Here is a 17,295-nt window from a genome sequence, read left to right as displayed (position 1 = left end):
AAAGCCTCCTCACAGCAATGAAGACCCAACGCAACCAAAAATAAATAAATAAATTTATATATAAAAAAAAAGAAACATGATTTTTAAAATATCGAAAGTAAAAAAAGAAAGTCTGTCTGGAGCCCAGAAAAATGCCCCTGTTTTAACACCAAAAGTCCCGCATGCCGGGAAGGTTGGCTGGTCCCCCAGTGTTCTGGCCTGGGACCTGGGATTTTAGGGGCATCGAACTGTCCCCTCAGGGACCGGGAGCCCTGGGCGCATGCGTAATGATTCTTTCAGGTCCAGGAAGCTGGGAATTCGAGGCCTCCTATGCAGAACGAAACTGAGGCCCAGAGAGGGGAGCGCTTTGCCAGAGGCCACACACCCAGCTGTCCCAGCTCACATCTGGCAGCTGTCCTCAGAGGCCTGAAAGGCAAACTTGCCTTTGTCCCCAGCTGCGACCATCCACACAGTCTCCTCCCACGCCCATCCCCGACCAGAGCCCTGTGACACCACCAGCTCTTACCTGGAGGTGAGGACCTCTGGGCCAGCTACGGGAGGGCAGAGGCGAGCAACAGCGGGAGGAAAGTCCCACTCGCTCCTTCCTGTGTGGGCCCCTCAGCTTCCGGAGCTGCTGTCACTTACCGAAAGTCATGGCCATGTGGGCGACGGGTTGGGGGGGTGCGGGGAGGGGCAGAAAGTTCCGGAAGCCTCTGCAGCAGCAGTCCTGCTCAGACAGGCTGCTGGAGACCCCAGATCTAAGGGAAGGGGTGACAGCACAGAGAAGGGCCCAGGTCACACTGGGGGACCTCAGCAGGCTCCAGGACTCACTCTCTGTGGGGCCCTGGCAACACCCTTGCTTCTCCAGCCTCAGTTTACCCATCTGTGGCATGTGTGGGTTGGGCATCTAGATTAACTAATTTCGCACCTAAGGAAGGGAACTGGGCTGGATCTGCCCAGGAAGGAGGCAGGGAAGTTGCCCCAGACAAAAGTCAATTTCTCCTTCAAGGTATTTCTCCCATGAGACCCTGGGAGGGATAATAGCCCACTATCGTGCTCTGTGCCCTAAGCCCAGCCCTAGAAACTGTGAAAACCAGACAGACCCAGACCTGCCCTCAGGCTCACTTCACTATCTGGTCTGGCAGGGAGGCAATTAATCATTATGGATAACAAAGAAAACCAAGGTGACAGGACAGGCACAGGCTGGGGCTCCCGTGCAGGGGTCGGAGGCTCTGTGTAGAGGCCAGGATGGATCAAGCAGGAATCTGAAGCGGGATGAAGAGGGCTCCTGGCAGAGAAGACTATAAGCGCAAAGGCCCAGAGGTGGGAGTGAGTCCTCTGTTGATGAGGTTTTATAAACATAAAAGCTGTTTATAAACATAAACATAAAAGCTGTTTATAAACATAAACATAAAAGCTGTTTATGGCCCCAAGGGCATGGCTGGGTGCAGTGAGGAGGGAGGGGGATGGCGGGCAGTCAGCTGGGGTCAGATCACAGCGGAGTCTGATGGATGCTTTTTAACACCCCTGAGGCTGTCATGAGTGGAGGAGTGGGGCAGTGTCCAGGTCAGACCCGGACCAGTGTCCTTAGTAGGATACAAACCCCAGAAGGTAGAGCTTTGGGGATAGATTTAAGAGGACACTTGCATCTCTGTAATCCCGTCACAAGCCCTGGCACAAAAATGGCTTTGGTACGATTTTGTTGACTTTAATTCAGTCACCCACAGACACTTCTTGGGCACTTCCTGTGTGCAGGGCATTGGGGACACAGCAGGGGACAGAGCAGACCCAGTCTCTGCCTGGTGGAGCCAACAGTCTAGTGGGGGAGATGACAATAAATAAACTATTATCGAATCAGTGTTTCAGTGGCCCTCGGTGCCAGGCTGCTAGGAGAAACGCTGAGTCTGGGAGGGATGCGTGGAGGAAGTGACTTTGATACTGAAATCCAAGGACAAGTAGAATTAACCAGAGAGTGATCTGGAGGCGTGGGGAGTTCTGGCAGTCCTCTGGCAGAGGAACAGCCCAGGCAAAGGCTGAGAAGCTGGGCAAGGTCACAGTGTTCCTGAGAAGGACAGGGTGGCAGGGAAAAGGTGTGCTGAGACGTTTGGAGGCGTCAGTGGGGACTTGTGGGTGGAGGGAAGAGGTATGAGGTGTGTCCTCAGCACAGTGGGAGCCAGAGCAGGCTTGTGGCAGGAAGTGCTGCATGGGAGCTTAGCCATAGTATTTTTCTTTCATTTCCTGGGTGGCTTCAGCAGAGAAGAATGCAAACGTGTACTCCCATCCCTGGCCCTGAGAGGGAGGTTCCTGCCCTCCAGGAAGGACAGTGAGTCTCTAGGCCCCTGACAACTCTATGGTCACTGTGGTATGTTGAGAATGAGCAGGAGGGGAACAGAGTCAGGACAAAGGTGGCACCACCAGTCCCAGATAGGAGCATGTGACGTCTCCATGAGGAGATTCCAGGAAGCAGAGCCCAGAATTTGCCCAAGAATAAACTGGAGGGCTTCCCTGGTGGCGCAGTGGTTGAGAATCTGCCTGCCAATGCAGAGGACACAGGTTCGAGCCCTGGTCTGGGAAGATCCCACATGCCGCGGAGCAACTAGGCCCATGGGCCACAACTACTGAGCCTGCGCGTCTGGAGCCTGTGCTCTGCAACAAAAGAGGCCGTGATAGTGAGAGGCCCGCGCACCGCGATGAAGAGTGGCCCCCGCTCGCCGCAACTAGAGAAAGCCCTCACACAGAAACGAAGACCCAACACAGCCAAAAATAAATAAATAAAATTTTAAAAAAAGAATAAATTCGAAACTTCAGTGATGCAAATATCCCAAATTTTCTCGAGGCAAAAAGCCATAAATACAAAGGATAAACAAATGGAACTGGAAACAAAGGTAAGCTCACGTCATGGATAAAATATCTTCATAATATAAGCAACTCCTAGAAGACAATAAGAAAATGCCAATGACTTAGCAGGATATGAATCCAGAAATCACAGAAAATGAAATACAAATGGCTATTAAACCCAGAAAAAGATGCTCAGCCTCACTCATAATAAGAGAAATGCAAATTAAAAGCAGGATTGACCCTTGAATAACATGGGGTTGCACTGTGAGGGTCCACTTATACACAAATTTTTTTCAATAACTATGTACTGCAGTACTACACATTCTGCAGTTGGTTAAATCAGTGGGCCCTCAGATATGGAGGGCTGAATATAAAGTTATGCATGGATTTTTGAATGCATGGGGTCAGCACCCCTAACCCCCCAAGTTGTTCAAGGATCAGCTGTATAGTGAAACCATATGATTATTTTAATAGATGCAGGAAATGATAAAATTCAACACCTATTCATGATAAAAAGTCTTAGCAAACCATGTGCAAATGGGAACTTCCTCAATCTGATAAGGAATACCTACCAAAAAAATCTACAGGTAATATTATACTTAATGTAAAAGACTGAATTGTGTCCTCCTGAGATTGGGAAAAAGACAAGGATGTCCATTCTCACCTCTTCTGTTCAACAGTGTTCTGGAGGTCATAACCATTGCAATGAGGCAAGAAAAATAAATAAAAGGTTTAAAGGTTGGAAAGGAGGAGGTAAATTTGTCCCTGTTTGCAGATGATATGATTGTTTATATAAAAATCCAAGGGAATCTATGACAACTACTAGAACTAATAAATGAATTTAGCAAGTTCACAAGTTAAAAAATTAATGTGTAAAGTTCATTTGAATTTTTATATACTAGCAGGAAACAACTGAAAATGAAAACAATCTTAAATGCCATTTGCAGCAACACCAAAAAGATAAAATACCTAGGAATAAATCTAACAAAAGAAGTCTAAGATTTTTATACTAAAAGCTACAGATATTGCTGAGAGAAATTCATGAATACATAAATAAATGGAAAGAAATACCATGTTCATAGGTTGGAAGACTCAATGTTATTAAAACATCAGTTGTCCCCAAAATGGTCTACAGAGTCAATGTACTTCCAATCTAAATTCAGCAGAATTTTTTTTTATAGAAACTGGCACTGACTTTAAAATTCATATAGAATTGCAAAGGGCCAAGGTGACTTTTAAAAAGAAGATAAAATCAGAGGACTTATTCTACCTGACTTCTAGGCTTATTATAGAGCTAGAGTAATCAAGACAATTTTGTATTCGTGAAAAGATAGACAGGTAGATCAATAAAACAGAATAGATTACACTAATGGACTCATATAAATATAACCAGTTGATTGTTGACACAGATACTAAGGCAACTAAATGGAGGAAAGGAAAGTTTTTTCAACAAACAGTACTGGAACAACTAGACATCATATGGGAAACAATTAACATCAACGCTTACCTCACACCACACATAAAATTAACTCAAAATGGATCACAGACCTGAATGTATAACCTAAAGGTATAAGACATCTAGAAAAAAACATAGACGAAAAATTTTTGCAAACTGTGGTAGGCAAAGTTGTCTCAGCTAGAAAACATTGACAAGTTAGAATTCATCATTTTGCTCTTCAAAAGACACACAGAGGGGGCTTCCCTGGTGGCGCAGTGGTTGAGAATCCGCCTGCAGATGCAGGGGACATGGGTTCGAGCCCTCGTCCGGGAAGATCCCACATGCTGCAGAGCGGCTGGGCCCGGCCACTGAGCTTGCGTGTCCGGAGCCTGTGCTCCACAACGGGAGAGGCCACAACAGTGAGAGGCCCGCGTACCGCAAAAAAAAAAAAAAAAAAGACACACAGAGGGACTTCCCTGGTGGTCCAGTGGTTAAGACTTCGCCTTCCAATGCAGGGGGTGCGGGTTCAATCCCTGGTCAGGGAGCTAAGATCCCACATGCCTCATGGCCAAAACACCAAAACATAAAACAGAAGCAATATTGTAACAAATTTAATAAAGACTTTAAAAATGGTCCACATCAAAAAAAATCTTAAAAAGAAAAAAAAAATCTTTTTAAAAGACACCACTGAGAAAACAGAACGGCAAGACATAGATCAGGAAAAAATATTTGCAATGCATATATTAAATAAACAAAATACCTGTATCCAGAATATATCAATAACTCTAACAACTCAATAATAAAAGACAAACAACTCAATAAGAAATTGGGCAACAGATTTGAACAGACACTTCACCAAAGAGGACGTATGAATGGCCAACAAGCACATGAAAAGATGCTCAACATTGCTAGCCATCAGGGAAACGCAAATCAAAACCACATGAAGATACCACCTCACACACACTAGAATGGGAAAAATTTTAAAAGACAGACTATAACAAGTGTTGACAATGCATTGCTGGTGGGAACGCAAAATGATGCAGCCACTGTGGAAAAGAGTTTGGCGGTTTCTTAAAGCTGAACATAGAATTACACTCTGACCAAGCCATTCCACTCCTAGGTATTTAGAGAAAATAAAATGGATGTCCACGCAAGGCCTTGTATTCCACCATTCATCGAAGCTTTATTTGTAATAGTCTTAAACGGAAAACAACCTAAACTTTCATCAGCAGGTGAATGAATGAACAAGCTGTGGTCCAGCCATCCAGTGCAATACAACTCAGCGATAAAAGGGAATGAACTATTGATACAAATAACGACATGGAACAATCTCTGAATCATGATGCTGTGTGAGAGAAGACAAGCACGAAGCTTCCATATAAAATTTTGGACTGTGCAAACTCATCTTAGTGACAGAAAGTAGATCAGGGTTGCCTGGGGATGAAAGTGGAGAAAAAGCACAGCAAAGGGGTGCAGGACACTGTGGGGGATGGCGTTCATGATTTTTTTAAAAAATAAATTTATTTATTTTTGGCTGCATTGGGTCTTCGTTGCTGCATGCGGGCTTTCTCTAGTTGCAGCGAGCGGGGGCTACTCTTCGTTGCAGGGTGCGGGCTTCTCATTGCAGTGGCTTCCCGTTGTGGAGCACGGGCTCTAGGCGCGCGGGCTTCAGTAGTTGTGGCACGTGGGTTCAGTAGTTGTGGCTTGCAGGCTCTAGAGCACAGGCTCAGTAGTTGTGGTGCACGGGCTTGGTTGCTCCGCACATGTGGGATCTTCCTGGACCAGGGCTTGAACCCGTGTCCCCTGCATTGGCAGGCTGATTCTCAACCACTGCACCACCTGGGAAGCCCGGTGTTCATGATCTTGATCGAAGTCATGATTTCATAGATTTACACACTTGTCAAAACTATGTAAAGTGTGCATTTTAAATAAGTGCAATTTTGTGGACTCCAATTATACTTCAGTCAAGCCGAAAAGATGGGTGGTAGGGAGGAAGAAATACCAAGGGGCCGTTTCCCACCTGTCAGACCATCACAGATGAAAAGTGTGAGAACTTGGTGTATTCTTGAGGGTCTGCAGGAACAAATTCTCATTTGCTCTGTCAAGAGTGGAAATGAGGGAATTCCCTGGTGGTCCAGTGGTTAGGACTCCTCGTTTCCACTGCTGTGGGTTTGATCCCTGGTTGGGGAACTAAGATCCTACAAGCCGTGTAGCACAGCCAAAAAAGAAAGTGGAAATGACCCAGCCCAATGGAAGGGACCAGACGAAGCTGAAGAAATCGCCCTGAAACCCAGCAATTCTCCTTCTAGCAAATAAGCCTTCCAGGAATGATACCTATACAGTGTTATTTATTCATCAAAGCACTCTTATAACAGCAATCAGTTGGAAACAACCTAGATGTCCAGCCACAGGGGATTCACTGAATAGAGTATGGCCATTCTCAGCATGAAATATTATGCAGATATGCAAAAGAATAAGGTAGCCCCAATGCTGACAGTGTGGGAAGACCTCCCAGATATTCTGTGAGGGAAAAAGCAAGGTGCAGGAAGTCTGGGCAGGAAGCTTCAGTTTGTATAGAAAGAGAAGAGACAATGAAGATTTCCTCGTATTGGTGAAGACTCTCTTTGCAGGGAAACATAAACAACTTGTTCCCATGGTGCGCGGGCTTCTCATTGTGGTGGCTTCTCTTGTTGCGGAGCACGGGCTCTAGGCGCGCGTGCTTCAGTAGTTGTCGCGTGCGGGCTTCAGTAGTTGTGGTGCACAGGCTCACTTGCTCCAAGCATGTGGGATCTTCCCGGACCAGGGATTGAACCCACGTCCCCTGCATTGGCAAGCAGATTCTTAACCACTGTGCCACTAGGGAAGCCCCCCACTGAGGCTTTTGACACATAATGATTCATTTAATCCTCAAAACAACCTCAGAGGTGTGCACTGTGATTCCCATTTACAGATGGGAAAATTGAAGCTGGGGGAAGTGGAGCCTCCAGCTTGCTTTGCTTCCCCACCTCACAACGCCCTAGGACTCCCCCACCCCAAATTAGGCTGAGAAAGGGAAATGCGGGTTTGGTCCCTGGGCGTGGGTTGGGGGGTGTTAGCTGCATGGAGCCCACATAGAGCACCCTCCTCACTTAATTTTTCTCCCTAGCACACACCATGCTCTGCTGTGGCATGCATTTTTCTTATTTATCTTGTTTTTGTCCATTTCCCCCATTAGTATGTCAGCTCCCCCAGGGCTGGAGTTTTTGGTTAACCTTGTCAGGGCTGTGTCCCAGTTCCCGATACACAGTAAGCACTGATGAATGAATGAATGAATGAATGAATGAATGAATGAATGAATGAATTTGGCGGAGGAGCCTTAGGAAGTTGGGAGCAGGGACAATTGGGGACAGGAGAGGAGGGGGCAGGAGGCTAGGGCCAGGATGGGGTGGCACCTGGGGTACAAGGGAGTGGATGTCTTGGGGACGTTTTGGGGACAAAAAGAAAGGAGCAGGACTCCTGCCAGCCGGGCTCTGGAAGGATGGAGGTGCCAGTAGCCGAGATGGAGAAGGGGGTGGGCAAGATAGGGGAGCTCCGAAGGTGACCGTCAAGATAGGAGGGGCTACTTGGTGATGCAAGCCGCGGTGCACCCCAGAAGCCTGGATTAACAAACTGTTCCCAGGTGCTCAGGGGCCGCCTCTCGAACCAGGAACCTGGCTGCACCTAATTGAATGGTGATGACAGAAACGGAGGGACGCCTGGCTTGAGATCCCCGGTCCAGCACCAGCTTATCCGGCTCGGGTTCCTGCGTGGCGCGAGGTGGGGGAGCCGGGAGGGGTGCGCAGGCGCAAAAGTGTGGGTCAGGGGCGCGGCGGAGACCATGGCAAAACTTGCCAGGCAGGACCAAAATGCCAAAAAAAAAAAAAAAAAAAGCTTTTTAGGCAGAACACACACACACCCCCCACACGTTCGTTCCTCCTCCTAGCTGCAGGGGTCACCCTGACCCAGGCTTTGGAGATAGAAGCGCCAGGTCCCAAGGCCAGGGCTCTGCCTGTGACCCTCCCTCTCTACTTCATCCTCCTCCCCTTTCCCTTCTCCTCCCCTGTCCTTCTTACTTCCCTTTCTCTGGACCCTCTCCTGCCCTCCCAGGACTTGATTTGTGCCCCAGGCTCCAGGACCTCTTTCCACCGCCTGTTCCCTCCCCACAGCCTGGGGAAACCGAGGCCTAGAGTTCAGGCACAGTGGGAAGGGCACAGCCAGCAAAGGCAGAGCCCCTGCCACCCCAGTCCAAACAATTATATGCCATTTAAACCTCCTAACAATCCTAAGAGCTGGGGACTATTATTAACCTCACCTTATGGATAGGGAAACTGAGGCCCAGAGCAGTGATGCTCCAGGACACATTCGGTGGGATTCGAACCTGTGCCTATCCCACACAGATGTCCCCGGCTATGGGCCTCGACCCGGCAAAGACGGGCAAAGGCTCTGCTGCCACCTGGTGGACACTTGCGGCAGCGCTGTTCGGGTGGAGTCGCCTCTCGCCTGTCGGACGGCCCAAGCAAGGGGCCAGAGCCAGGAGGGTGTAGGCCTGATGCCCTGACCGCCCTTCCTCCATCATGTTCTCCGGCCAAGTTTCCCAGTTTTCACAACCTAAGTATCCACCTGGAAGACATGGACTAACTAATCTCCTTCCCATGTTGGGCTCACGACTTCTTCAGCACAGAAAGACCCCAAAATGCAGGGTGGGGGGGGGGAAAGCATTATTTGGAATGCATACAAAAAAATTAAAGACCACAGATAAAGGTAATTCTGTAATTATAAAAAACAGCATACAGGCATATTTCTTCTCCTTTTCTCTCATCTGATTTTAAAAAGCGGGTGTATAAAAATATATATTAATTTTATTTGTGGGCCTATAACATGTAGAAATGTAATATATTTGTCAATAATAGCGCAAAGGAGATGAGAGGAACAAAGCTGTATTGAAGTCAGGAAATGACACCAGGTAGTAATGTTACTGAAATTGCAGTCTGGCTGCTCGCTGCTCAAAAGCCAATAAAGAGGCAAGCTAGAGCTTCCCTGGTGGCACAGTGGTTAAGAATCCACCTGCCAATGCAGGGGACACGGGTTCGAGCTCTGGTCCTGGAAGATCCCACATGCGCGGAGCAACTAAGCCTGTGCACCACAACTACTGAGCCTGCGCTCTAGAGCCCGCAAGCCACAACTACTGAGCCCATGTGCCACAACTACTGAAGCCCACGCACCTAGAGCCCGTGCTCTGCAACAAGAGAAGCCACTGCAATGAGAAGCCCACTCACCTCAACGAAGAGTAGCCCCCGCTCACCGCAACTAGAGAAAGCCCACGCTTAGCAACGAAGACCCAACGCAGCCAAATTAATTAATTAATTATTAAAAAAAAAGTGAAATACCACTTCACACCTGTTAAAATGGCTAGCATCAAAAAGACAAGAGTGGGACTTCTCTGGCAGTCTAGCGGTTAAAACTCCGTGCTTCCACTGCAGGGGGTGTGGGTTTGATCCATGGTCGGGGAACTAAGATAGCACATGCCTGCTGTGCGCCCCCCCAAAAAAAAGAAGACAAGAGATAACAATTGGAGGTGAGAATATGGAGAAAAAGGAACCCTCTTGCACTGTTGGTAGAAATGTAAATTGATGAAGTCACTATGGAAAACAGTATGGAGGTTCCTAAAAAAAATTAAAATTAGAGCTACCATATGATCCAGCAATTCCACCTCTGTATATTTAACTGACGGAAAACAATAACACTCACTCAAAAAGATATTTGCACTCCCATTTCATTGCAGCATTATTTACAATAGCTAGGACATGGAAGCAACCTATGTGTTCATCAACAGATGACTGTATAAACAAAATGTGGAATATGTATACAAGGGACTATTAGCCATTGAAAAGAAGGAAATCCTGCTATTTCCAACAACATGGATGGACCTTGAGGGTATTATGCTTAGTGAAATAAGTCACACAGAGAAAAACAAATACTGTATGATCCCCACTTACATGTAGATACCACACATAGGTTCCATTTATATGTGGAATCTAAAAAAAATGAACTCATAGAAACAGAATAGATTGGTGGTTGCCAGAGGTAGGGGTGGGGTGGGGAGATGGGTGAAGGGAGTCAAAAGGTACAAACTTCCAGTGACAAGATAAATAAGTTCTGGGGATGTAACGTACAGCATGATGACTATAGTTAACAATACTGTATTGTATATTTGAAATTTGCTGAGAGAATAGATCTTAAAAGTTCTCAACACAAGGGAAAAAAACTGTAACTATGTCAGGTAATGGATGTGTTAACGAAACTTATTGTAGTGATCATTTCACAATATATACGTATATCAAATCCTTATACTGTACACCTGAAACTAATACAGTGTTATGTGTCAACTATATCTCAATAAAACTGGGGAAAAAAAGAAGGAAAGCAGTAAAGGAAGAATAGAGGAAAGACAAAAAAGACGTAGGACACATAGAAAAACAAAAAGTAAAATGGCAGATGTACTATTGTTAAGGTGACAACACTCCCCCAATTGATCTACAGATTCAAAACAATCCCTGTCAAAATCCCAGCTGGCTTCTTTGCAGAAATTGATAAGTTAATCCTAAACTTCATATGAAAATCTAAGGGACCCCAAATAGCTTTTTTGATCTTGAAAAACAAGATCAAAACTGTAGAATTCACACTTCCCAGTTCAAAACTTACTACAAAGCTACAGCAATCAAAACAATGTGGTACCGGCATAAAGGTGGATATATAGATCAATGGAATAAAATTAAGAATCCAGAAATAAACACATTTATCTTTGACAAGACAATTCAAAGGGGAAAGAATAATCTTTTCAACAAATGGTGCTGGAACAACTGAATATCCACATGTGAAAGAATGAAGTTGGACCGTTGTTTCATATCACACATAAAATTAACTCAAAATGGATCAAAAGCCTAAATATAAGAGCTAAAATTATAAAAGTATTAGAAGAAAACATAGAAATAAACATAACTCTGTATTAGGCAGTAGTTTCTTAGACATAACATCACAAGCACAAGCAGCAAAAGAAAAAATAGATAAGTTGGACTTCAAAATTAAAAACTTTTGTGCTTCAAAGGACTCCATCAAGACAGTGAAACGTTAACCCACAGAATGAAAAAAAATTTGCAAATCATATATCTGATAAGAAACTATGAATCTCTAGAATATATGAAGAACCCTTACAACTCAATTATTTTTTTAAAAAACCACTCAATTTAAAAATGGGCAAAGAATTTGAATAGACATTTCTCCGAAGAAGATATACATATGGCCAATAAGCACAGGAAAAGATGCCCAATATCATTAGTCATCAGGGAAAAGCAAATAAAAAATACAATGAGATACCACTTCACACCCACTAGGATGGTTATAATAAAAGACAAATAATTAAAAGCGTCAGTGAGGAAGTGAACTTGGAGCCCTCACACATTACTGATGGGAATGTAAAATGATGCAGGAATTTTATAAAATACTCTGGCAGTTAAACATAGAATTACCATGTGACCCAGCAATTCCACCTCTAGCAATACCCAAGAGAAATTAAAACATACATTGACACAAAGATTTGCACGCAACTGTCATTATTTACAATAGCCAAAAAGTGGAAACCACGAAAATGTCCATCAATTGAAGAATGAACAAAATATATCTACACAATAGAATATTATTCAGCCATAAAAGGAAATGAAGTACTGATCCATGGTATAATGTGAATGAACCTTGAAAATATATGCTAAGTGAAAGAAGCCAATCACAAAAGATCTCACTTGTATGATTCCAATTATGTAAAATGTCTAGAATAGGGAAATCCATAGAGATAGAAAGTAGATTCTTAGTACCCCTGGGCTGGGGAAGGGGGAGAGAATGGAAAGTGACTGCTAAGGGTAAGGGGCTTCTTTGGGGGATTATGGAAATGTTCTAAATTTTACGGTGATGTTGCACAACTGTGTGCGTGTGTATGTATATATATATATATATACATACACACACATATATATATCTGTAAATGCAATTTAAAAAACCATTGAATTGTACAATTTAAATGTGTGAATTGTATGGCATGTGAACTATATCTTAATTAAGCCATTATTAATTTTTTACTTAATAAAAAAAATTCTAATTGGGCTCATTTGTCACCTCCTCCAAGAGCCCCCCCTCCTAAAATAAACCCTCCAATTTACCCTCTTTCCTCTTTGCTTTTCTTCACAGCCTGACATCGTGAGTTCTTTCCTTTTCCATTCTCCGTTTCCCCTCCAGGAGAGCCTCTTTTTGCCCCAACAAATTGCTAAGCCCGGAGCCCCTCAAAGGTGGGGCTGCACCTTGATCAGTTCTAGCGCCTCCCCCCGCCCCGCCCCACCCCCCCGTCCCCCGCTGCTCCAGGATCTGTACTGGAAGCAAGCAGATGGGGTTTGAGTATCTGCTACTATGAAACACAAATCAGACACCCCTCCATAATAATAATAACTACCACTCCATCTCTTAATGAACGTTAGCGATTGTTAATCGCTCTGTCCCTGGCGTTTTACTTTTTTTTTTAGTCTATCTAATTTTTCTTTTTTTTTTTTTTTAGTTTATTTTTGGCTGTGTTGGATCTTCATTGCTGCGCGCGGGCTTTCTCTAGTTGTGGCGAGCAGGGGCTACTCTTCATTGAGGTGCGCAGCCTTCTAATTGCGGTGGCGTCTCTTGTTGCGGAGCACGGGCTCTAGGTACGCGGGCTTCAGTAGTTGTGGCACGCGGGTTCAGTAGTCGTGGCTCGCAGGCTCTAGAGCGCAGGCTCAGTAGTTGTGGTGCACGGGCTTAGATGCTCCGCGGCATGTGGGATCTTCCCGGACCAGGGCTTGAACCCGTGTCTCCTGCATTAGCAGGTGGATTCTTAAACACTGCGCCACCAGAGAAGCCCTATTTTATCTAATTATTGTAACATTTCTAGGAGGAAAAACACCAGTATTATTCCCATTTAACAGAAGAGAACTCGAGAACTCCGTTAACACACCTCCGGGAGAAAAGAGACCCGGAGTGGGAAGAAGCGCCGCGACCTCATCATAGCCCCTGGACCACCCGAGGTCCGCTTCTACCTACATAAGGATCCCGGGTAAGTAGAACCCGGAACTGGCCACCGAGACCTCCCGGCGTATCTACAACGCCCTGCATGCGCGCGCGCCGACGCTCCCTTACGTCGCGTTTGAACAGGAGTGCTAATCTCCCCCCGTCTTGGGAGTTGTAGTCTGGCCGCAAACGGAGGCCGGGCTGCGAGAGTTTGGTGGATCTGGAGCCAATGAAGAAGCAGATCTTATTGAGCTCGGGGCCGACGAGCCAATGGGTTCACGGCCTCGAATGGGAGGGACTTCCGTCCACGAAGTCGAGATGAGCGGCTGCGCGAGGCCCGTCACTTCCTTTTCGAGGGTGGCGGCGAGCGTGTATAGGGCGCTATGAAGGCCTCGGGCACGGTAAGACAATCGCGGTGGGGCAGGGAGTCGGGAAACGCGAAGCGGACCGAATCGTGGGCCACGGGAGGAGGCATGGGGCACGCGGGAAGTGCGTGTTCCGGCTAGGTCCCGCGCGCCGCCGTCCCCAGTTGCAGCCAACATGGCGGCCACTGCGGGAGCCGCGTGGGGAGGCCGGTGCATGGCCCTGGCCGGCTCGGGGATCGGGGAGGCCGAGTCTCCTTTCCAGGGGAAGGGACAAGTTGCACGGCGTGGAAACACGCGCCGCGGGACCTCATCGAGCTTCCGAGCCTCAGTTTCCTCGTCAGCAAAGTGGACAGGGTGGTGGGAGGGCGGGGTGGGGAGGAGGGCAATAGAATTCTGTTTCTCCTGGCATGGCTGTGAGAGAAATAGAAGAAATTTATTGTAAGTTCGAGCTGACATGGAGAGTGCGAGCCTTATCGCTGTGGAGAGTACTGGGCAAAATCAGAGGGTGTTAATAGCACAGAGATGGAAGAGTAGGCCCTGGGGAGAAACGGTATGGGTGGGTCATTTTCAGCTTTCCAGCCCCAGTTTCCACACTGGAAAAGGGACCGACCGCATCGGTATCCCTTCCTGAATGGGTGGTCCGGGAGGCCGATGAGTCAGGTTGACAGAAGTAGGAACCGAGTTTGTGAGGTTTGGAGTTATTTTCTATTGATATTAGTAAAATGGTGACGGGTCATCTTATGGAGATGGTTCCTCTCTAGTATAGCACAGGATTTGGACCTGGCAGATATCTTCACCTTTTGCATCTGTGTAAACAGGGAGCTTACACTTGGGAGTCCAAACCCCTTGGACAGCAGCTGGGAAAACTGAGGCAGCTGCAAGTCATGACAGCAGAGCAGGGAGCCCAGAGCTGGGCAGGGAACTGGATTCTTGTCCTGGTTCTGCCTGGAGTTGGCTGTGAGATCCCAGGCTGGTTACTGTCTCTGGGGTCTGGAATGAAAGAGGATCTTGGCAAGTTACTGTGAGCTGCAGAGATGCTCTGGAGGAAGGAGACAGCGTGACTGTTCCAGGCCAGCCCATAGAAAGGGAGAGGAAGGGAGCGGTTGCGACGCTCACCCAGCTTTCCTGAGCCAAGGGCACACAGGCACCTTGGTTAATCCTCCCCACTCTCACTCCCTTTTATGTGGAAGGTTCAGACAGTGGCATGACCCACAGTCAGCCAGATTTCGCACAGAGGCCCTGGGGTGGGACTTGCCCTTCTCCGTCCCCTGATCCAGTTGTCAACGGGCTTGGGAAGGGGAGCAGAGTGAGTCTCCACAGTTACCTCTGGGCTTTGGGTGCCGGCCCCACCTCGCCCCCGTTTCTCTTTCAGCTTCGAGAATACAAGGTGGTGGGGCGCTGCCTGCCGACCCCCAAGTGCCGCACGCCGCCCCTCTATCGCATGCGGATCTTTGCGCCTAACCATGTTGTTGCCAAGTCCCGCTTCTGGTACTTTGTGTCTCAGCTGAAGAAGATGAAGAAGTCTTTAGGGGAAATTGTCTACTGTGGACAGGTATGGGGTGTTTGAGGCTGGGTGGGATCCGGAGAGGATTTACACCCTCCCATGGGACATCTGTCACCCCACAGAGTTAGCAGACTTTACAAACTCTGGCCTGTTCCCTTGTGCTCTTCAGGCCCTAGGTTGGGATGGAATAGGTGGCTCGGTGCCCTTTTCCTAATGAGAAAGCCCAAGGCCCAGGGAAGGCCTGCTGGGACCCCTTGGTTGAGGCTGGGCCTCATCTGTAAAGTGGTGGGGGAGATGTTGGACTCTGCACTGTGAGGCTACGTTGGGCAGCAGATGGTTTTTGGCCCGGGTGGTCCCAGGAGAGTTGTGTTGAGGGGTGGTCTGGAGCTGTGTCGGTCCCCATGGGGGAAGCATCTCGGCCTGGACTGCTCTGCACCCCTGCTGTTGCCATGGGAATTCCCCTTGCACAGCACATTTCCCCTCAGATGTCTGACGGTGCGGGGACTGGGAAATAGGCAAGAGAGGCCTGGGGGCTGGGCTGTCCTTTGGAGCGGCAGGGCGGGGCGGGAGCAGAGGTTCAGGGATGGAGGGGGTCAGATTGAAGCTCACTTGCTGCTCTTGCCTCAGCTGGTCTCCTCTCTTTGGCAGGTGTTCGAAAAATCTCCCCTGCGGGTGAAGAACTTCGGCATCTGGCTGCGCTATGACTCCCGCAGTGGCACCCACAACATGTACCGGGAGTACCGAGACCTGACCACAGCTGGCGCTGTCACCCAGTGCTGTAAGCCACCGGGTCCCTCCTTTAGGCTCACAGGGCAGGCACTTGCGGCTCAGTCTGGCATCCTTCCTGCCAGACTGAGGCAGGACAAACGCAAGAGCTTCCTTGGGGGCAGGTGGGAGTCCCAGGGATGGTGACAGGGGAGGCACAGGAGGTGTTGCTTTGGGGGCAGGAGGAGTGGAGAGGATGCCCCAAGCACACCTTTTTCTGGAACCTTGGCAGCAAGGGGACTTAGGAGATTGGAGGGAGGGTACTCGAGTCATTCCTGAGCTGGTTCAGTCACCCACCACCAACTGCATCTGGAACCTCCTTCTTGAGGTTTGAGGTCAGCCCCTTGTGTAGAGGCAACTGCTGCTCAGAACCTAATCCAGCCCCTGTCCAGTGTTGGGACCTGCCATTCGCAGCCCCAGGTGCTCCCAGGGTGGGTCACCTACCAGGACCAGAGCCCAAGCACCTAAACCCAAGAACTGCTGTTTCTTGTAACAGCAGTTTAAACAGAGGTGCTAACAGCAAGTGGATCTTGTCGCCTTTGGGGGCCTGCAGCCATGCCCCTCAAAGTGAATTTGGAGGTTCTACACACTCGGTAGCCAGTACCTGCTGGGACCAGGTGCTGTGGCCACTTGTTCCCCAAGTGCCCCCATTCCTGATCCTTGTAGACCGAGACATGGGCGCCCGGCACCGCGCCCGGGCCCACTCGATCCAGATCATGAAGGTGGAGGAGATCGCAGCCAGCAAGTGCCGCCGGCCAGCGGTCAAGCAGTTCCACGTGAGTGCCCTCGGGGCCCTGCTGGGCAGGCAGCTCCTCCAGACTTGGGAGATGCAGTAAAGCACCGGGTTTGACGCAGGAGCCCAGTGGGGGTGGCCACACCTCAGTGGTCCCTGGGAGACAAGGTTAAGAGCCTCCCCACAACCCCCTTGCCTGCCTTTTCTTATTACAGGACTCCAAGATCAAATTCCCACTGCCCCACCGGGTCCTCCGTCGCCAGCACAAGCCACGCTTCACCACCAAGAGGCCCAACACCTTCTTTTAGATGCAGGACCTCCCTGTCCCCAGGTCTGCCCAAATAAAACTCGCTGGGAAAACCGGGCGCTCAGATACAGTTGTTTTCTTTGCACACCCTGCAGAACTCAAAAGGGTGCAGCCAAGCTGTGAGTGCTCTGGGAGGAGTCCTCTCCTCGAGTAGGACCCTGACATTGGGTTCTCCAGAAGGGGAGCTCTAGGAATGGCCAGCCCCTGCCCTCCTCAGCTCTCAGTGCCAGCAGGCAGCTCTGTGCTGTGAGCTTCGGGGTATGCTGTATGGCC

At 48.2% G+C, this 17,295-nt stretch overlaps 1 protein-coding gene across 1 annotated transcript; it reads left to right on the top strand.

The window, feature by feature from the left end:
- The first annotated feature begins 13,667 nt into the window (after window positions 1-13,667).
- Window positions 13,668-17,086, top strand: RPL18A (ribosomal protein L18a). Its single transcript, XM_082837465.1, has 5 exons — window positions 13,668-13,749; window positions 15,086-15,265; window positions 15,866-15,995; window positions 16,649-16,758; window positions 16,931-17,086. The coding sequence occupies exons 1-5, from the start codon at window positions 13,732-13,734 to the stop codon at window positions 17,021-17,023; spliced, it is 531 nt and encodes a 176-aa protein (XP_082693591.1). The 5' UTR covers window positions 13,668-13,731; the 3' UTR covers window positions 17,024-17,086.
- Window positions 17,087-17,295: the final 209 nt, after the last annotated feature.

This window comes from Leucopleurus acutus (genome assembly GCF_964270905.1).
Source record: "Leucopleurus acutus genome assembly, chromosome: 3".
NCBI lineage: Eukaryota > Metazoa > Chordata > Mammalia > Artiodactyla > Delphinidae > Leucopleurus > Leucopleurus acutus.
The sequence above is the reverse complement of the archived record's forward strand: the minus strand, read 5'-3'. Positions and strand labels throughout refer to the sequence as shown.

Coding starts and splice junctions, on each gene's coding strand:
- RPL18A (XM_082837465.1), top strand. Junction 15,996..16,648: donor TGGCGCTGTCACCCAGTGCT/GTAAGCCACCGG, acceptor TGATCCTTGTAG/ACCGAGACATGGGCGCCCGG. Junction 16,759..16,930: donor CAGCGGTCAAGCAGTTCCAC/GTGAGTGCCCTC, acceptor TTCTTATTACAG/GACTCCAAGATCAAATTCCC.